Source organism: Prionailurus viverrinus, chromosome A2 (genome assembly GCF_022837055.1).
Source record: "Prionailurus viverrinus isolate Anna chromosome A2, UM_Priviv_1.0, whole genome shotgun sequence".
Taxonomy (NCBI): Eukaryota; Metazoa; Chordata; class Mammalia; order Carnivora; family Felidae; genus Prionailurus; species Prionailurus viverrinus.
This window is the reverse complement of record NC_062562.1, coordinates 74785803-74805168: the sequence shown is the minus strand read 5'-3', so window position 1 is coordinate 74805168 and position 19366 is coordinate 74785803. Positions and strand designations below refer to the sequence as shown.

The following is a 19366-nucleotide window of genomic DNA, read 5'->3' as shown; positions in this document are numbered from 1 at the left end:
CTGGTCTAACCACCATGACCATCTTCTTCACTGTAGAATTGGAGACCTAGCCATTGGGAAGAAACAGCCAGGCCCTTGTGTGTGGAGGGGATGCCTTGCAAATCCAATTTGTATCAGTTACAACCAACATCCCAGAGATCCGGACTGTCCTTGACGTACATACACATGCCTCCCTCATGTATGTGCATATGGAGAGAACACATGAGCGCAGCTGGAAAAGAGTGACATCCGAACGTCCGGAATCTCCCCAAGTCACCGCAGGCACTCCCCGGGCAAGTGCCAGTGGTCTAGTCTAGTCCCAGAAAGATCAAGAGAACCAATGGTGAACCTGGTCAGAAATATCAGGAAATGGTAGAAATAAATGCAGGACTACTACTCTTTCTTCTTGGCATCAGCTCTGAAACAATTTGAAACACCTTGGAGCATATAGTAAAGTTAACAAGTTGGGTGAATCGACAGGAGGTGCACTAGTCTGAGTCCTGGATATAAAAGCTGGGATTCTGAGGATAGCGGATCATAAAATGCCCAAGAGTCCAAAAGTAAAAAGCTCAGAGCTGGAGGTATAAGGATAGTGGTCTTCAATTTTTTCTTTAAATATAACCCTTTACATTGAAGAAATATAATACAGACAACCACTAAAAAATAAAGGATTTCTATCATACAGTAGAGAAGTTTCTCAATTTATTTTTTCATGTGATTTATGACAAATGCTTGATCTCACAAGAGCATGGTTCCAACAGTAAAATACGCCATAAATTACAGGAACAGAAAGTTCCCTGACTCAACACTCAGAAGGGAGTTCACTTCAGTGGAGTGAAGCACACAGCCCTTGGACCAGACAACCTGGGGTGATTTGTTTTAACTTAATAAAAATAATTGCATCTTCAATTTCATTCTAACATCTGCCTACCGTTAACTAAAGGAACCTGAAGATCTAAGAGTCGCCCATCAACTGCTCCTGATGATGCTTTATTCCAGTGATAAAAGATTGAGATCCTGCAAAGTGACCATCTGAAATGCAAACAAAATATTTTTTAAAAATATACCAAGATTCGATAGCCCTACATATAACCTTCACAGAATCACATCAGAGATTCTTGGGGAGCAGTTCAAGAGAATAAAATTCAGAAAAAGACTAGATAAAAGAAGAGACAGAAAGATGGAAGTATGTTTCTGTGCATAAAAAAAAAAGAAAAGAAACTACTTAATACAAATATTTGGTGGAGCTTGAAAGTAACCTTTTGTTCCCTCCATGGGACCCTGCAGCGCTGGTGAATTATGGTAAACTCTCCCACCAAAGGGAGAGTGTCCCAGATCCCCCAGGTTGCCCTTCCTACCCTGTGACCGTGAACTCATAACCTCTCCATAAGCAGCACAGACGTCATTTTTGTGTATATTTATTCTTCCCTTGACTAAATTCCAGCAGAAGGTAGTGGGAGACATTTGAAAGAAAAAAAAAATGTTGCAATTTGGAAAATCAAAGCGGGGAAATTTTCCAGAAATTAAATGCCATAGCTATAATGCTTGGAGACTGCCATCTATGAAAACACTCAATTTCTCCTCAAAAAGTAATCTTGGTGTTAACAGGAAACCAAAAGAAATTCATTTAAATTGACTCCCTGAGGTGCTTGGGTGGCTCAGTTGGTTAAGCATCCGACTTCAGCTCAGGTCATGATCTCTCAGTTCGAGGGTTCGAGTCCCACGTCGGGCTCTGTGTTGACAGCTCAGAACCTGGAGCCTGCTTTGGATTCTGTGTCTCCCTCTCTCTACACCCCTTCCCTACTCATGCTCTGTCTCTCTCTCAAACAGAAATAAACATAAAAAAATTGTTAATAAAAATAAAATAAATTGACTCCCCAGAATGCCATCTGATTACCCAAATCCATCCATTTTTTTTCCCAAGTAAATACAACATGTACTCCCTTACCTGTTTTTGAAAATCAACCACTTTTCCCAGCCCCTGCCTGAATCCGTGGTTCCCAATTTTTTTTTCTTGGAACCACCCAGAATGAGACATAAATGAGGCATCTCCACGTACCAGGGTGGCGTTTTCCTAGATGGATGAAATGCATATCAGTGACTCCAACACAAAACAGCCCTTTGACCTTCCAGCCACACAACTGGGCATCTCGTCCTTCTGGTCTCCCCTTGTCACTCCCTGTCAAGCCCAGCCAACAAGCTCTCTGCACATGCTGTGCCCTGGCCTGGAATGCCTTTCCCACCTTCTCCCTCTGGAGAGCTCCAGCCACCATCCTTCTATCCAGGATGCCTCCTTCTCGAAGCTTCCCTGCATTGTTCCCTCAGCTCTGCTTTCCCCCTGCTCTATTCATTTTCATCAGCTGTGCTGTCGTTAGGACTCTGTACCTGAAAGGCAGGAGCCAGAATGGCGGCCTCATTCCAGACTCTGCCCGTGGTGGGTGTTCAATCAATTGTGTTAGGTTTAATCGCTGCCCAATTAATGGGAGTTTTCCTCTCCAGCATCCCAGAGCCATGCTTCCAGAGCGGCCCAGCTCAGGCCCTTCTGTGCCTTTCCAATTCCGTGTGTTCTGTCAGTTTCCAGTATGTTCCACGTTAACGCCTCTAGGCAAGCTTGAGAAGAGCTTCCACATAGCACTGCCTTCTCTATTCATCTCTCTCCAGAATGTCAGCACCTTCCTCTCACAGCACTCTCTCACCTTATTATCTCAACTACATCTAGTCCCTCATTTGCTGCCCTGCTCTGTCTCTGAAGAGCCCCGGTTGTGTGTCTCAGGCTTGTTTTAGGACCATGGTGGCCTTCCCTGCCTGTGTCTGGATGTCTTCCCTAAATCTTGCCCCCATCCTGCCCTCCACACCTCCTCCCAGCCTCACAGGGCCTGGTGTGAGGGACGCTGCTATCAGCCCTCTTTCTTGAGCCCACTGTACTCAACTCTCTTGCAGACAGGAAGTGTCTGAAGGAGTCTAATATCTGGGCTTCTTCCTGCTTAGGTTAAAGAGCTGTTTCAAGGTCACAGAGAGAACTAGAAGGAAAATCCAGAGAGTCTCCAGGACCCTACCAAAAGGATAGCTCCCTTTTTGCTTTTTTCAAACTTTCCAAAAGATAATTCAAATCTCCACTGAATGTCAGGTTTCAGGCCCTCAAAATATTTCAAGTTAGCCTGACCTGATGTAAACCCTAAATCTTCGCACATCTAACACCGGAGCTCCTGTCCTACCCACAGTAGAGTGAGCTCCTCAGTAACACTCAGGCATACATTACGTCCTCCTCGTTCTTGAAGGTTCTTACTAAATCTGGGCTCTGGCTTCTCTTCTCTGGACATAATAAATCCACTTCCTTTACCCTTTTTCGAAGAGAAGCTCCTTCCAAAACCTCTTGTGGTCCCCCAACCATCAGCTTCACCTGGGAACTTGTTAGAAATGCAAATTCTTGAGCCCCATCCCAGACCGAATGCATCAGACACTCTGGGCGAGGGTGGGGGCGCATGATCTGTGTTTTAACAGCCCTTCCAGGTGATTCCGACAAAAGCTAAATCTTGAGACCCACTGACTTAATTTCTCTTCAAACTATTATAAGGTACACAGTACACACTTGGAAAAATGCCAACCAGCGCGGGGAGGGAGAATCATGATGTCCCCCTACATGCTCTCGCTTCTGCCAGAACCCTTGGGGTTCTGTTCACGTTCTCATTGTACCACATGGGGATTTAGCCTGTGGTTCATTATGGCTCCCTCCCATTTGTAAAAGGCCAGACCTGCTCCATTTTGCCTTGGCGTAATTGGAGAGATTTTCTCTCCCCCAAGTTAATCTCTATTTAATCCCATTTGAATTTTACTGTTTATATGCATTCATTTTTCCAACTTGTCTAGCACATTCTACACTTCATTCCATTTTCCAAGACACTTGTCACCTCCACTTATTTTTATGGCAATTGTGGATTTAATTAGAAGGTGCTTTATTCCAGGAACTAAAACGTTATTGAGGATAGACTGTGCGACACATGGAAGCTATATGGGGACCAGTGGCACAGAAAACAACAAAGTCTGGGAAGCGTGCTCATACTTGAATTTACTTTTGCTGAATACATTAAACACCCAGCAATTCCAACCAACACAAACAAACCCACAAAGGCCGCCTCTGAAAGGCAACAGGAATCCTGTTCTTTCCTGTGTGTCATTTCCTGTGCAAGATGGACGTTCCTTCCTCATTCCCCGGGTAATGCAAAGCCCCGGGCTAATATCAACTGCCCCCTTCCCTCTCCTTTTTTGTTGAGTCTGTGCTCTCAGCCTGTACGAGACCGCTTGGGCTGCCATAACAAAGGGCCACAGAGAGAGGGGGTGAAATTTATGGTCTCACGGTTCTGGAAGCTAGAAGCCCAAGGTCACTGTGTCAACACAGATGCCTTCTCCTGAGGCCTCTCTCCTTGGCTTGCAGGTGTCCTTTAGCATCCTGTGTCCTCACATGGGCTCTATACCAGTCTGTGTCCTAATCTCTTCTTTTCAGGACACCAGTCACACTGGATGAAGCCCCGCCCTACTGACCTCATTTTAAGTTAATTACCTCGTTGAAGAACTGATGTCCAATTATAGTCACATTCTGAGATACTGGAGGTTAGGACTTTAGCACATGAATTTGGGGTGGGACACATTTCAGCCCGTAACACAGCCTACTTACATCTGACTTACATACAGCTCAATAAAAGGCAAGAAAGTGATTATTGGAACTTAGATGGAAATAAATTCCAGCCCCTTTCGGCAGTGAAGTGAGGGTAAAGTGAATATATAGAAAACATGGTCAGATGAACATGATACTGACTGAATAAAGTAACTTTCGGGTACTACAGATAAGCGGGACTGATCAGGCAAAGGACAGTCTGTAGGCAACTCCACTTGAGATGTGTCCCAAACTACACCAAAATCATCATGCTCTCGCCACCTGTGACTACCATGTTTCCTTTAAAAATATGACATTTTAAATACTTCGGGACCTGTAGGAAAGAATCCTGAACTCAAAAAATACTTACATTGTCATATTGAACAAAACAGATTATGTTCAAAATGATAGATCACCATCTACATTTGTGCCAATCAGCTCTCCCGGTGTGGCTCACCGTGACCAATTTGAGCACATCTCATTTGCTTCCACACCGCCCAGTTAGAGCTGCCTGCCGTCTCCCTGACTCATCGCTGTCTACAGTGGTAGACAGGAGTAGGGTGGCCGCGTGCCTACAGGAAGGAGGGCTGGCGCCTGGGTCAGACTTCCTTGGCTTCAAAGCCCGCTTATACCTGTCGTATGACCCCAGGTAGGCCATGCGGCCTTTTTAAGTCTGTTGCTTCTTCTGTAATGACAACACCGATACCGAATGAAGAGGGCTAATGCCAAGACTTAAAAGTATATGCAAAGACACGTGGGAAGTATCCCATAAATGGTAGCCATATGGTATCCATATAGTCAGACTCTCAAGAGCAAGACAATAGAACCAAACATTGGCCTTCATAAAAGCTTCTTACGTTTCCCTTTCTCTCCAGGAAGGGAAAGGAATCGTTTTTCCTTCAGGCTTCTAGCTTGTCCCTAATTCCCTGCACTTTCTTTTGGGAAACTATTCCAATGTTTTTTTTTAAACTATTCCAATTTTTATGGCCAGTCATGTTTGAGGCATTTATACACCTATTTCTTTTGCCAATTATGCGCTACAAGTAATGTGTGATTTTCAGATTTAAGTCAGTGTCTGAAAAACAACATCATTAAATCTCATTAAAAAACATTTTTCTAATGCTGCGTATGTAAAGTCTATTAAAGTTTTATATTGAATCCCAGAGTTGTTTCAGGAAGTGGCTTAAATCTCTGCTTTCCCTTTTCTTATTTGATACATGTAGTTTAACCACAATATTTCTAAAGATTAATGCATCAAAATCACTAAACTAAGAATATCACAGATAAGGTTATTTTTTGGTCACTTACCTGGAAGAATTACAATTTTAGGGATGGGAAGTAACAGAGGTGGTCCCTCTACCATCCTCTTTTTCTGAGGGAAGAAGTTGTAAAAGAGGGTCAATCTCTGGGCTCATTTTGGTATGTACAAAAGGCTATCCTATCTGGACTTACAGGTGATTCTATTTTTTTTTTAATGTGTATTTATTTTTGAGAGAGAGAGAGAGAGGGAGCAGGGGAGGGGCAGAGAGAGAGACACAGAATCTAAAGCAGGCTCCAGGCTCTGAGCTGTCAGCACAGAGCCCAACACGGGGCTCGAACCCATGAATGATGAGGTTGTGACCTGAGCCGAAGTTGGACGCTTAACCGACTGAGCCACCCAGGAGCCCCATGGGCTTACAAGTGATTCTAGAATTAACAGATACATGTTTACACTGGCCACTGGAATGAGATATGTGGGTTCCATTAAAGACGCTACTGCTTATATAATCTTGATTCTTGACAAGTAAGAACTTTTCAGGATTTTTATTAGTTTTTCCATACTGTCTGGTTGAACTTTGGAGGGAACACAGAACCCCGGTGTCTTTTAAAAGTGCTTATTTACTTTGGAAGAAATATATCTTTGTTAGATTCTTAGATATCTTAGATTCATCTCATTCTCTGTGTGGGCATAGAATGAGCTCTTAAAAGAACTATTTAATTTTCTTCCTGAATTTCTTCTCCTGCATAGCTTAATGCATAAGCCCTAGTTTGCTTTTTGATTCCTTCATGAGATTGCAGCCCACTAATTTTTTTCTCTACTGAGTTGTGCCTGAGAAAGAAAAAATTTAATTGATTATTGTCTTACCCAGTTCCTTGATGGTGCTTTACCACACCCAGGGCCAATAAAATATTGATGGAATGGTAAAGACAGAAGACTATCTCATGATTCAGTGACTCAAAACTGTGAAAAGCTTTTGTCAAGTAACAATATTTGGAAGGACAACTCAATAAGTTAGAAGGGCTAGACTGACATGCAAATATCCATCACATTTTATTAAGCAAATTAAAAATAGATTTCATCTTTAATATGTGTCCCTACAGAATAAAAGTTACTGGATTCAATTGTTGATTATGTGCTCAGCAGATTGGCTAATTACTTTGGGCAGATGCTTGATGCATATTAATTTGGGTTCCATGTCAATTATGACTATCTTTGTTCACAATCCAGTCTCCACTTAGCACAATTCAGTAACAGTAAGGATGTTCACTTGAAATGTAACTGCAAGCAATTCTGATGGGGGACAGAATGGCATCGTGGAAAGAGCCATGAGCTATGAGTGATAGCCTGGATTCTAATGTGTTCCAGACCCCATGATCTTGGGCCAGGCATTTACTCCTCATCTTCGTGCTAGGCATAGCTGCTGCATAGGGATGTCATGTGAATCCAGGGAGCCAGAGCATCACCATGAGGGACCAGAAGGGGAAATAGCTCTTTATGCACATGTCCAAAGTAGCACCTTAGTAACAGTTCTTTGAAGGTAAAACATTAGCTGATGGTTACAAACACATTAGGGGATTTAAAAGACTGACGAATCCCAAGCGTTGGCAAGGATATAGAGCAGCTGGAATTTTCATATATTGCTTGTGGGAATATGACGTGCTACAACCATTGGAAATCAGGTTGGTGCTTTCTTTAAAAAGTTCAACATGTGTGTATAGTATGAGGCGATACTTTCATAGTTCCACTCCTAGGTATTTACATAAGAGAAACGAAAACACAAGTATGCACAAAGACTTGTACATAAACGTTTATGACCGCTTTATTCATAATAGCCCCAAACTGGTAACAACACAAATGTCCATCCACAGATGAATGGATAAAGAACTTGTGGCAGAGACATCCATATAAATATAGATACATACACTACCAATATATACTATACCTACTACCCGGTGATAAGAAGAGACAATGCTGCTGACACATGCAATGAAATGAACCTTAAAAACAGTATCCAAGCAAAAAAAGCCAGGTAAAAAAAAAGGGTACATACTGCATGATCCCATTTTTAGAATCATGCCAAATGAGTCCGTTGTGACAGAAAGTGGGACAGTGGTTGTCTAGAACTGGGCACTGGGGGGAAACTGATTGCAAAGGGGATTAAGGAACTTTACGGAATGATGGGATGGAAGGTTCTATATCTTGATGTGATGGTGGTTTTACAGATGTACCTATTTGATAAAACTCATCAAGCTGTATGCTTGAAATGGGCATATTTCATCATGTATAAATTAGATCCTGATAAAATTGAATGAAAAACTGAATGCATACACACACACACACACACACACACACACAGGGAAAGCAGTGACAAATGTCAATCTGAAATGTCCCAGGCTGGCTATCAGATACTGAGAAGGCGGTCGAAGATTGGGGCCTGACCTGATTCTACTCCCAGCCTGACTTCCTTTTATAAAAACTCTGCTACACTTCTGTGTGTGTGATGATGGCCATGAAGGCAGTTTGTAAACCAAGAAGTGCTATCTCCCGTCACAAAGAGGGCAGTGGCTGAGGCTGATGGTGCACCTGTCTAGGATCTTGAGCTGCCCTGAGTGTCTGCTTTCTGGGAGGCAACACCCGCAAGGAGAGCGACCCCTCCTGGGTCTCCAAGGGGACCTGGTACCTGCAATCATTTCCCTTTCCTCTAACCTTCCTCTCCTCGGCTGGACTTCTCTCACTGCTCAGAACCACCGGCCTTTGATGAGCTGTAAAGGAGTCATGAATAAATGGACATAAAGACAGCCTTTCTCCAGGCACACTAAATTCTGAAAATTAAGTTAATTCTTGCTTGTGGCCTTGTGACTAAAAGCTTGAGCCCCAGGGTCAGGCTTCATGTGTCCAGATACCAGCTCCTCCCCACCTACTGGATGAATGTATAAAAACCCTTTAACCTCTCAGAGCTCCGGCTTCTTTGTCTGCAAAAGAGAGGTCAAAACAACACCCACTTCACAGGCTGATATGAGCAAGGGCATGAAAGTCCTTAACACAGGGTGGCATGGAGTAAGAAAGTGACAACTGAAAGCTACAAATATTACTAGATATTTTTGTCCTGGCCGTCCTAGCTTCTCTCAGTGTCCTATAGGACATCAGAGAACGTTTTTCCCAGCCAGACTCTTTGATCCGGGGGAGCAGAAAGTCCCCGTAGTCAGTTCACACTCAGCCTAAATGGGAACTTTCCTAAAAATACCAGTTACGTAAGACAAAATGGTTGAGCGCAGCCACACCTTTAAGACCAAGTTCCACACTCCGAGGTCATTGCGAGCATTGTATTTCATCTGTACATACTTGAGAAAGAAACCTGTCAAGTGCTCTGTAATTGTGTGAACAGGCAAAAAGAGTCCAGCCACACGCCTTGGTCGAGAAATGTAGAAAATTGGGTGCTCCAGCAAGCCAAGTAGGGAATTAATAATATATTTAGGATTACTAATAAAATGCCTGTCAAGCAAGCAGCAACATATTATATACAAAAAAAAAAAAAAAAAAAATCCTGCCTGTTGTGTGGAGTTTACACTGTTCCTGAGAAGTATATATTCTTGGAAATAACAATGATTCAACCCCAGACGAAACTTCTGTTCCCTGGCATTTCCACCCCCCCCCCCGATTTTTCACTCATGTGTGTATTTTTTTTACATCCCCCCCTCCCATGTAGCTCCACCAACCCTCCCAGACGTCAGTGGGTCAAGCAGCCTCCCAAAGCAGCCTTCTGCACCTGGCTCACAGCCAAGCATCCATGTCTCAAAGCCCAGTCCGGCAGGCTTCCTCTTCTTCCTCCTCATCCTCCTCTTCTTCAGCTTTGAGCGTGGGCCAGTTAGTCAGCAGTAAGTATCCTTTCTGGCTCGGTTAAATCATGGTGGCCTTCTTGTTGCCTATCTGCAATGCCTTCCGTTCTCTCTCTCTCTCTCTCTCTCTCTCGATCCCCTCCTTCTTTCTCTCTGCCCCCCTCCCTCCCTCCGTCCCTCCCTCTTTCTCTTGCTCTTTCAACATCAAAGAGGAATTTCCTGGCCCTCCTAGGCCAATGCTGGAATAAGGTCCATGCCTGGGGCCAGAGGGCTCCCCCAAAGCACACCCACCTTGATGTGCACACGTAGTGGCTGATTTCCACCTCAAGTGCTTTCTGATGTGCTGAGTCAGTCCTGCCACTTCAGAAGGGAGAAACTGATCAGCTTGCAGGGCGTGAGCCACAGAGCTCAAAACTGAAATAACCAACAACAGGCGCTCAGCCAGCAGGTCAAGCTGCTTTTCTGTGTGTTTGAAGTCCCCTGCCATCCTATTTGTAGGTGTCAGAGGAAATAAAAGAGAGCGTGCCTGTGGGCGGGCGGGTGTGTGTGCACACTGAACTGGCTCCAGTGGCATGGGGGGGGGCGGGGGGGGGGAGCTGCATGGACCAGAATCGGATGAGAAATCTCTGAACAACCATTCATAAAATAAAATAAGCCTGCAAGTCGGCTTCCACATATATACATATAATTTTTAGAAATGGTATTTGGCTCCAGGTAAAGACAGCATATGGATCACATGCAAATCGAAACTTACTAAGATGAAAGGGACCATGGCCCGATTTGATGTTAGATGTTCACCTTTCGTGCAATTTTTACTCATATATTAAAAAATCACAGAATGCACACTTAGATTATAATTCTCCAGGAGCCAAAAATCTAGTAATTATAGGTTTAAAGGGCTAAAGCACTGCATAGACATCTGTGCATAAAGTAAGGACACATGTGAGTATCTGTCATAAATGACTTGTCATAATAGGAACAGTGGAGATCCTCACATATCATCTGTAATGCAAAGCAAAATAGAGGATTTCCATGCCCTCCCCATACAAGCAATCCTTCCCCCCCAAAAAAGAATATATGTATGAATATATGTATGTGTATGCATACATATATATATATATATATATTCAATTATATGGATGATTATATGGAGAAGAGAATGAGGAATTATGGGGAGATATTAAAATGCCCAGGAACTTCAGGGGACTAGCCTGGAGGCTCTTGGTCTCAAATATGGGTCAACATCAAACAGAGTTTCGGGGTACACAAGAGTTTACCATCAACCAGTTATTTTTAAATATTTAAATATACAAACGCTGTCGTTTGGGCCAGAAACTCCAGTCTTACTTGAATAAAATCATAGATACAATTAATCTAATTATAGCCAGATTTTCCCCAATAAAGACACTCCTCATCACAGTGTTGCCAGACAAGATTTCAGCATCATTCAAAGTCGATATTCCGCCTAAGTTTCCGCAAAATACTCTATTTGTAAATAGCATCAAGGTCATAACTTTAGGATAGGCTATTAAGCTTTGGTCCTGAAAGAAAAAGAACTGAGACCAAACATCTTCTAGAGAAGAAATACATTAAATATGATACAGTAAAGTACAAACCACCCCGCAAATACAGGATTTTACACAATGTAGACACTCAGTCACGTTAGAAGACTAGAGAGGTGAACGAATGGATGAACACACAGATGGATGGATGACTCTGGATTCTCTCTAGCCACTTGTCTCAAACTGGGAGGGAAAGGATTAGCCTTTTTCAGAAATCAGTAATAGAGCTACTTCATGGGACAGATGGAATTTCAGTTGTACAGTTGCCAATGGGACATGTAAGTTCTAGGTGTATAAGTGACCCATATTACATATCTTGATATGAAATATAAAGAATGGAAATAGAGACTCCTTTGCCATAGGCAGCTGAGGCAGGAAACTCCAAACTCATATGCAGAGCCTAAATGATGAGGCTTCTCTGGCAGATATATGAGAGGCTCAGTAACGGGTTTACAATTGCTATGGATTTTGAGCACGTTGTCTAATTAATTTCTTTCTGTCTCAAAACCCAGCTACACAATGAATGATACACGGAGCATTTTTCTAATGCTGATTACCCCAGGAAATCTCTGTTTAAGACTTCATTTGTAAAATAGGGCTTTCCAAGCACTTTCAACACTCTGAACTTCATTTTAATATTCGTAAGGAGGTAATAGAAATCCTCATTTTCAGATCTTGTAACTGACATCAAATAGATCCTGAAACTACAACCCATCTTGGCCATCTACTGTCAGAGGGACCACATTCAGTCTTGGTTGTAAGACTGTGGCACTTAGTGTGACCAATCCAATGGGTGGCATGGCCAGGATGAAAACCCAAATAGTCTGACTCAATGGGCCATACACATGCTACACAGTACAGCTGCCTTAAAAAATAAGATGTTTACACATAAATTTTATCCAGTGAAATTTGAACGACAATATATATCAGATCGCCTAAATAGTCTTCAAATAACTTTTAAAAAGCCTGGACCCATGCCCCACAATTGAAGCACAGGCTTTTCCCTAAGCTAGACATTATGCATATTTTGAAATTTATATTCAAGCATGAACTACCCATTTTAAATTACTTTTGTCTGAGATGAAACTTCACCAAATCTGCAGATAGGATAATTTGGGAAGACCCAACCCCGTTCAGATGTAGTTGTTATGCAGGTTAAATTACAGGAGAATAAAAGGGTGTTTTAATCAGAGGCTGTCAACTTAAATATAAAAACATGTATTGAGCACCATGTATATACCAAGCACAGCAATAGAAATCAAGAAAGCAAAAATAAGCAAGATGTGCTCCCTGCACTGAGGGAGGTCATGAACTGGTAACAAAGAAATGCAGGTACAATAAAGATAAATGAAAGCTACGATCGATGCGTGAATAGGGACTATGGCAATATAGTAGAGAGTTAACTGTTTTAGAGGTTGAGACAGAACAGAAGGACTTGCTAGAGTTAATAATCCTTGAATTGAGTTTGATAGTTAATCAACAAATCCCTCCAAGAGATTAAGGCCATTGTATGAACCAAGTCAAACTGCATTTGAACCTATGGTCAAAACCTTGGTCAATGAACCCTCCCACATCACGGTCAAAGATTGTCACCGTAGTGCTGGCAACTTGCCATTGTTCTAGATAAAACAGAACCAAAAATCATCCAAAAATCTTCCCCACTCCAGGCAAAAGAATACAGAGTGAATGCCTTAGCAATGATCACAGGATCTTCGTGTGCAAAGGACACCACATCTGAGCTCAGAACATCTGCACAGTATCTGTTCACGGGACCTATACAGCTTATCCTGTGTTAAACCTTGCTTGTTCTCCACAGTCATCAGATGTAAATACAGTCTATAAGCAGGGCTTTTGGAAAGTCTAACAGAGTCAAACAAATGACTTGACAAATGTCCCAAATTGGCTCAAGATTTACACAATACTGTTTAAAAATAGGTAGATTTCGGTCTTTTTATTCTTTGCTGAGTTCATCGCTTCTCGGCCTTTTGGCTAAGATCAAGTGTATTCTTTGCTGAGTTTGGTTTTGTTTTGTTTTACAGTACACATGTTTTGAAGCCCTGGCCTGCAAACTTGATTTTTAGACAGCAAAGGACTACGGGCTAATCCCATAAAAAACAAACCATAAAGGGAACATAAAGACGTATGGTGATGGCTTGTAGGCACCCCTGATTCCCATGATCACAATTCACACCATTTTCCACAATGAAGTCACCATATTTCAAATTAAACTGTTCCCCCACATTACCTTGCACATTCTCACATGGTTTATTTCTCAGAAATATTTGGTAAATATGCCCATTATCCACTGTGAGAATAACATTAAGAACCAGATGGATGTTTACATAAGACAGTTAATTCATACTTGGCAGCTTCTTTAAAGTTGCATATCTTGTATATAAAAAATCCCACAAGCAGAGGTTGTGAAAGCATGATGCTGATGGACGGTGGCTGTTCAACCCAGTCAGCAGCCCCTTACGCTGATGTCCACATTAACTGGTGGAGGGAGCTAAAGTTGAAAAGCAAAACAAAACATCTCTGCTGGCCCATCCTTAGCACTCAGTTCAGTATGGACCCAGTGACCCTACAACCAGGGTCTGCAGAACAGGTCTGTTTTCACCCAATTTGCATTTAGTTCCCATAAAAATCTTGTGCTCTTCAGCCCTTGCATCCCAGATTCGATTTGGGAAACATCATCATTATACTTAGGAATCACTGCCAATTTTCAATGCCAGTTTATTCTCAATCTCTAGGCCAGTTAATCCCTATAGAGGTTGATCTTCTGGCTCCTCCATAGCAAAGGGTGAGACTCAGGGTGGACCCTAGCAATTACTACTGTTGCTTTCTGACCCTGTACTTAATATATTGGGTTGACTTAACCCGAGCAAACTTTTTTTTTTAATTTTTTTTTTTTTTACATTTATTTATTTTTGAGAGACAGAGAGAGCACAAGAGGGGAGGGGCAGAGAGAGAAGGAGACAGAATCCAGAGCAGGCTCCAGGCTCTGGGCTGTCGGCACAGAGCCCGACGTGGGGCTCAAACTCACAGACCGCGAGATCATGACGGGAGCCAAAGTCGGACGCTTATCCTACTGAGCCACCCAGGCGCCCCAAACCTGAGCCAACTTCTATGAAAGGTTCCTCTTCCTCCTCAGTGCAGAGAAGGCCCAGACTGAGTTGCTCGAGTGCTGAATCCACCTGGGAGGGATCTGAGAGGCCCCTCAGAGGGGTGGCCATCAAGGTGGCCTCAGATTCATCCTTGAAATTAACCCAACCTCTCAGGGCCAGGAGACTGGACGAGGGAAAGCCAGACCTATCCCAGGATGGAATGTCAGCCTCTGAGCCAGGCTGACAGCTGAAGTGACATTCCAGGGAAGCTTCCATTTACCACATTCCTCTTGTTTTCCCTTATCAAATAGAAAAGTATATACCCCTTAGGGAAGGTGAACTGTTCCAACAGTGGACCAGGGGGTGGGAATCCTCAAGAGTTTAAGATAGAAACTTTAGGGTCCAAAAAAAAATCCTTTTTTTTATTAATTCAAGACACCTTACAGACACCATCTAATGAATTCTCCCAAAGTGTGAAAACAAGTCCCACATTTTTGTCCCAGGGTGGCCCCTCCTTTGGATGGGGAGACCTTCATAGACTTGACCCATGGAAAAAAACTGTAATAATTTATTTTACCATCTGATTTTATGGGTAAGAACAGTAATATGAAGAAAACCAGGTAGCCCATCTCCAGCAATTAACAAAGTACACAAACAAGGAGATAACTGATTTCCTCTCCCTGGGCCTTTATCCAACAGACCATCATGCAGTTTCAATTTCACCATTCCTAGCTCATCAGCCCTAGAAGTAGAACCAGAAAAAGACTAGAGTGGAAATGTGTGTGACAGAAGGAAGGAGCTCAGCCTCCTGGTGTGATGAGAGCGTGTTTGGAGCCCCATGGAAGACACTGGGCTCGGCAGGGCAGGTGCTCACGTCTCTGAGCTTTACAGCAAAGGTTTTGAGAATCGGCACAACGTCGCTCAGGGCCCGGGAGCAAGAGTTCACAGCTTTCTGTTCAACTCTGGTCATTGTCAGTAATCTGGCACACACATAGATTTAGTTGCTGGTCTCAAGGAACCAGTAAAGAGACATAAGCATGAAAGGCAGCAGGGGAAGGGAAGAAATAAGATAGAATGCATTTACATAAAATTGCAACCCAAGTCACAAACCTGCCCGGCACCACCAAGCTAAATCTGGCGTTGGCCCGGGGCCAGGGGCTGAAGCTCCATACTCTTGCCGGTTAAAGCCCGCCCCTCACGTGCTGCCTCACTCCACTGATTCCTGTTCATCTAAAGATGGAGCCAATATTGGGCAACAAATTTACTTCCCACAAGGACTACTTAGCTTTGCTCAGAGGAAAACTCTTCTCCCTAACTCCAGACTACACTAACTGGGGGGGGGGGGGGGGGGGGGGGGGTCAGGGGAGCGCGAGGATGGGGCACCTACCCAGGGGCCCCCCCTCACAGGGCCTTTGTGGCTGGTCACTCTTACACAGGTGGGACGGTAGTGGCATCTGGTGAATAATGATGGTAAAGGGGTCAAGAGAAGATAGCTGTGTGCAGAGGGCGAGATGCCCAGATGCGGGCAGGCCAGAAACAGAGAGAAGGCCCCTGTCTGTGGGCTCCGTGGATCCCCTGCATCAGAATCACCTGTGGTACTTGTTCAAAATGCATGTCCTGGGCCCCATCAGGTGACCCCTAGTCACCTTTTAAGAAAAGCACTATCCTAAAGGTCACATTGTTACAAGGAAAGTTTCCAGCTTCCTATTTTCCACCCTCGGTTTTGAACCTTCACTTCCCACCCTATTTAAATATAAAAATGAATATTTATTTCTGAGAAGGTGGGGGGGGCTGCAAGTGGGGGAGGGGCAGACGGAGACTGGGACAGAGGATCCAAAATGGGCTCTGCACTCAACAGCAGAGAGCTCCATGCGGGGCTAGAACTCACAAACCAGGAGATTGTGACCTGAGCCGAAATTAAAGTCGGTCGCTTAACCAACTGAGCCACCCAGGCACCTCCCCCCGCTCCAGCATTTGTGCTTTTCTGTCCTAGTTGCCCTTCTTCCTCCGTGGACCGTTAATATCACAGATATACTGCACATCTGTTCTGTTTATGTACCACGGCCCTTGGGGCGGCCACAACTATTGTCCAATCTAAGACTCTTCCACCTTCCCCCCCCCCACCACCCCAGAACCAATTTCCACCCCGCTGGGAATGCACACTCTAAACGCAGCAGAGTCACAAAACCGGCTGAGCCAGGCAGCAGGTCTAAAGGAGGGCTGCAGATGAGGAGGAGGGGCTCTCAGGGCAGCCAGAACCAGTTCTAGCTGACTGTTCCCAAGTTAAGTGCAAACGGAGACTGGAGCAGCCAAACTTCTATTCAAATGCACATAAACCATAGAGGTGTTTTTTTTTTTCTTTAGCAATCTCCCAATGTTTAAATGTTGGCAATTCCAAAAAACCGTAAGCTCTAGGAAAGCTGAGTTTGATGTGCAAGCTGCTCATTTGCAACTTCTGCTCTAGGAATGTTTAAATGAAGAAATGAGAGAAGAGGCTCCAGGCTGCTGGGTGTGTGGACTTGGCTTCCCAGAGTCCTTAGCAAACCCTCGGAGTCGCTCCAGGCTGCGGTGCTGATGGGACTTAAGATCCAGAGGGCAGCCTCTCCCGAGGACAACCCAAACAAGCCTTTCTTTAACCAGGGAGAAAAAGCAAGATTTGTATAGTCACCCTCTGCCCCTGCCCAGGGACATAGATCCTCAATGTCCTACACTGAAAATGTTCTCCGCTCCTAGCACGAGCTCCCCAGCCCATAAAGGCCAACGCTCTTGGTCTGCATTCTGTGCCCACCTCCCCAGAATTATGGCCCCTTCATTCTCTGAAAGCTGCCCATTGGGCATGACCCAGATGAATCCTCCTTCCTACCACCTCTCCCTTCTCTGTAAATTCTGCGCCAGGGGGTCACACCAATAGTTCTTGATTATACTCAGCCTGGTCTTTTTCTCCAATTGTTTCTCATTCATAATATTAAGTCCCAACCCCCTACAGACTATAAAGTCCTTAGAGACCGCAACTCCCCTCCTGTTTCTCTAGCTCCCTCTTAACACTCATTAGGACTCCCAGGAGTCACTTAAGAAATACTTAGAGACTGTCCATCGTGCTTGTACCTTGTACCACTTTTCAATCTTTCCTTGAACAAAATTATGACGAACAACACGTAAAAATTCTACAGGGGTTGTACAAATGTGAACATAAAGAAGGTACGGTGCATACCTATATTGCTGATTCTATCGACAGAGTCCATTTCCCCTGTAATGACCATCTGTACCCAAAGCTCCAAGCCCCCCCCCCCCAGATATTAGCATGTTTATTTAAAAGTCTTTGAAAACTTGGCCCTTGAAATGCAAATGTTTATTTCTCTTCATGAGAACAGGAGTTTCTGTAGCCCTGAGCCCAGAAGACTAATCTAGTCCACCACAGTCCCTTGACAAGTGCTTGAATTTACTGAAATTGATGGATTATTGTGCAGAAAGAGGAAGAGAAAAACTTTTCACCTAAGTCCAAGGAATGAGGTGGAGAACAATAGAGTCAGCTGGCGGGGAGAGCGGCTTCGCTCCAGGCAGGATCGAGCAGCACTTTGAAATCTTCCCCTATCCCCAACCCATGCTGTCTCCAGCCTGGCGTTCGCTTTCATTTATCATTTATCCGGGGATCAGTAGCGGGAAGGGGGGGGTTCGTTCTCCAGCTGTTGTGTCATTTCCCTTGATAAGTCCTAAATTGACCGCGTTCTCCGGCACCAAAGGAGCCTTCCTGCAGTAGGCATTTTTTATCATGTGCCCTTTTAGGGGACAAAGGCATCATGTCAGTAAACTGCTATCGGAGAACAAAAAAAAGATAATATTCATCTCACAGCTTCATAAGCATGGTCTTCTGAGGGGCTAATGTGAACATAAGAAATTAGACAGCATTACCATCTGTTAGCCTGACAGCAGTGGTGATCCGGTGAAGGAAAAACACAAAATGCTATTTTTTCCAAGGGCAATTTTTAGCCCTAAAGAATCCAATTAAGACATTTCAAATTGAAGCCTTTCCATGCTTATAGTTTCGCACAATATTTGAACATCTTTATGGGCAAAATGGAATTGCATCCCATAGCTAGTGCCTTCCTGCCCTGACTGTTACTTGTGAACCCCAAGGGAGCATGCTCTTGTATTGTGAAAGCGGCGGTGTGAGCTTCCTGGGGTATTTTTCCGGGAAAGAAACATCCGAAGGATGATTTGTGGAGGTGTGATGGCTCGAAGATGGGGTCTTGGGTGCCTCACGTGGGACACACAGGGAACACTGGACAATGTTGGTTTCCCCACCACTCTGCTATCAAAGAGAGCCACTTTCTTAGAAGCCGTGATAAACAGATATTACTTGGATGTGTGTTGACGTATTGATCCTATTTTTAAAAACATCTCCACAGATCCTCAAACGGCAGCGGGTGAGGTGGATGGGGTTAATCTGGAGGAGATCCGAGAATTTGCCAAAGCTTTTAAAATCCGGCGCCTGTCCCTTGGCCTGACCCAGACTCAGGTGGGACAGGCTCTCAGTGCTACAGAGGGCCCCGCGTACAGCCAGTCGGCCATCTGCAGGTAACCCGTGCCCACATGCTGTCACCTCTCCTGGCCGGCCTGGGCCTCGTTTGTCCTCATGGCTCAGCTTTTCTTCTTCGGGTGGGCAGAGCTGGAGGGGTAGAGTATGGGGACTGAGTTTGGGGCGCTTACATGTTGGAATTGGTGACACTGATGGAAACGAAGGTGCTGAAGCAGATTTGGGGTCCTGGCTTGATAACTCCTGTCAACTCACAAAGAAGGCGGTCTCATTGGAAGTACCCCACCTCGGGCCAGGAGCTTCCTTCTGGACCTCCCCACCCTCCTGTGAGGCTGAGAGCCACGGTCTCCTGTCTGCAGACAGGCGTCCTGAGCGAATGTCATAAAGCTGCCGTTCCCACCATTTCTGCCCAGGGATGGCTCTCAGGATTCTTCCAAGA

General features: G+C 44.3%; 1 protein-coding gene across 1 annotated transcript in view; it reads left to right on the top strand.

Annotated features, from left to right (window-relative positions):
* POU6F2 (POU class 6 homeobox 2) overlaps window positions 1–19366 on the top strand; it is a 491184-nt gene that overhangs the window by 467447 nt on the left and 4371 nt on the right. Inside the window, exons 8-9 of the mRNA XM_047850244.1 lie at window positions 9598–9766; window positions 18800–18968. Of these exons, the coding sequence (XP_047706200.1) occupies window positions 9598–9766; window positions 18800–18968 (338 nt within the window). The remainder of the gene's footprint in view (window positions 1–9597; window positions 9767–18799; window positions 18969–19366) is intronic.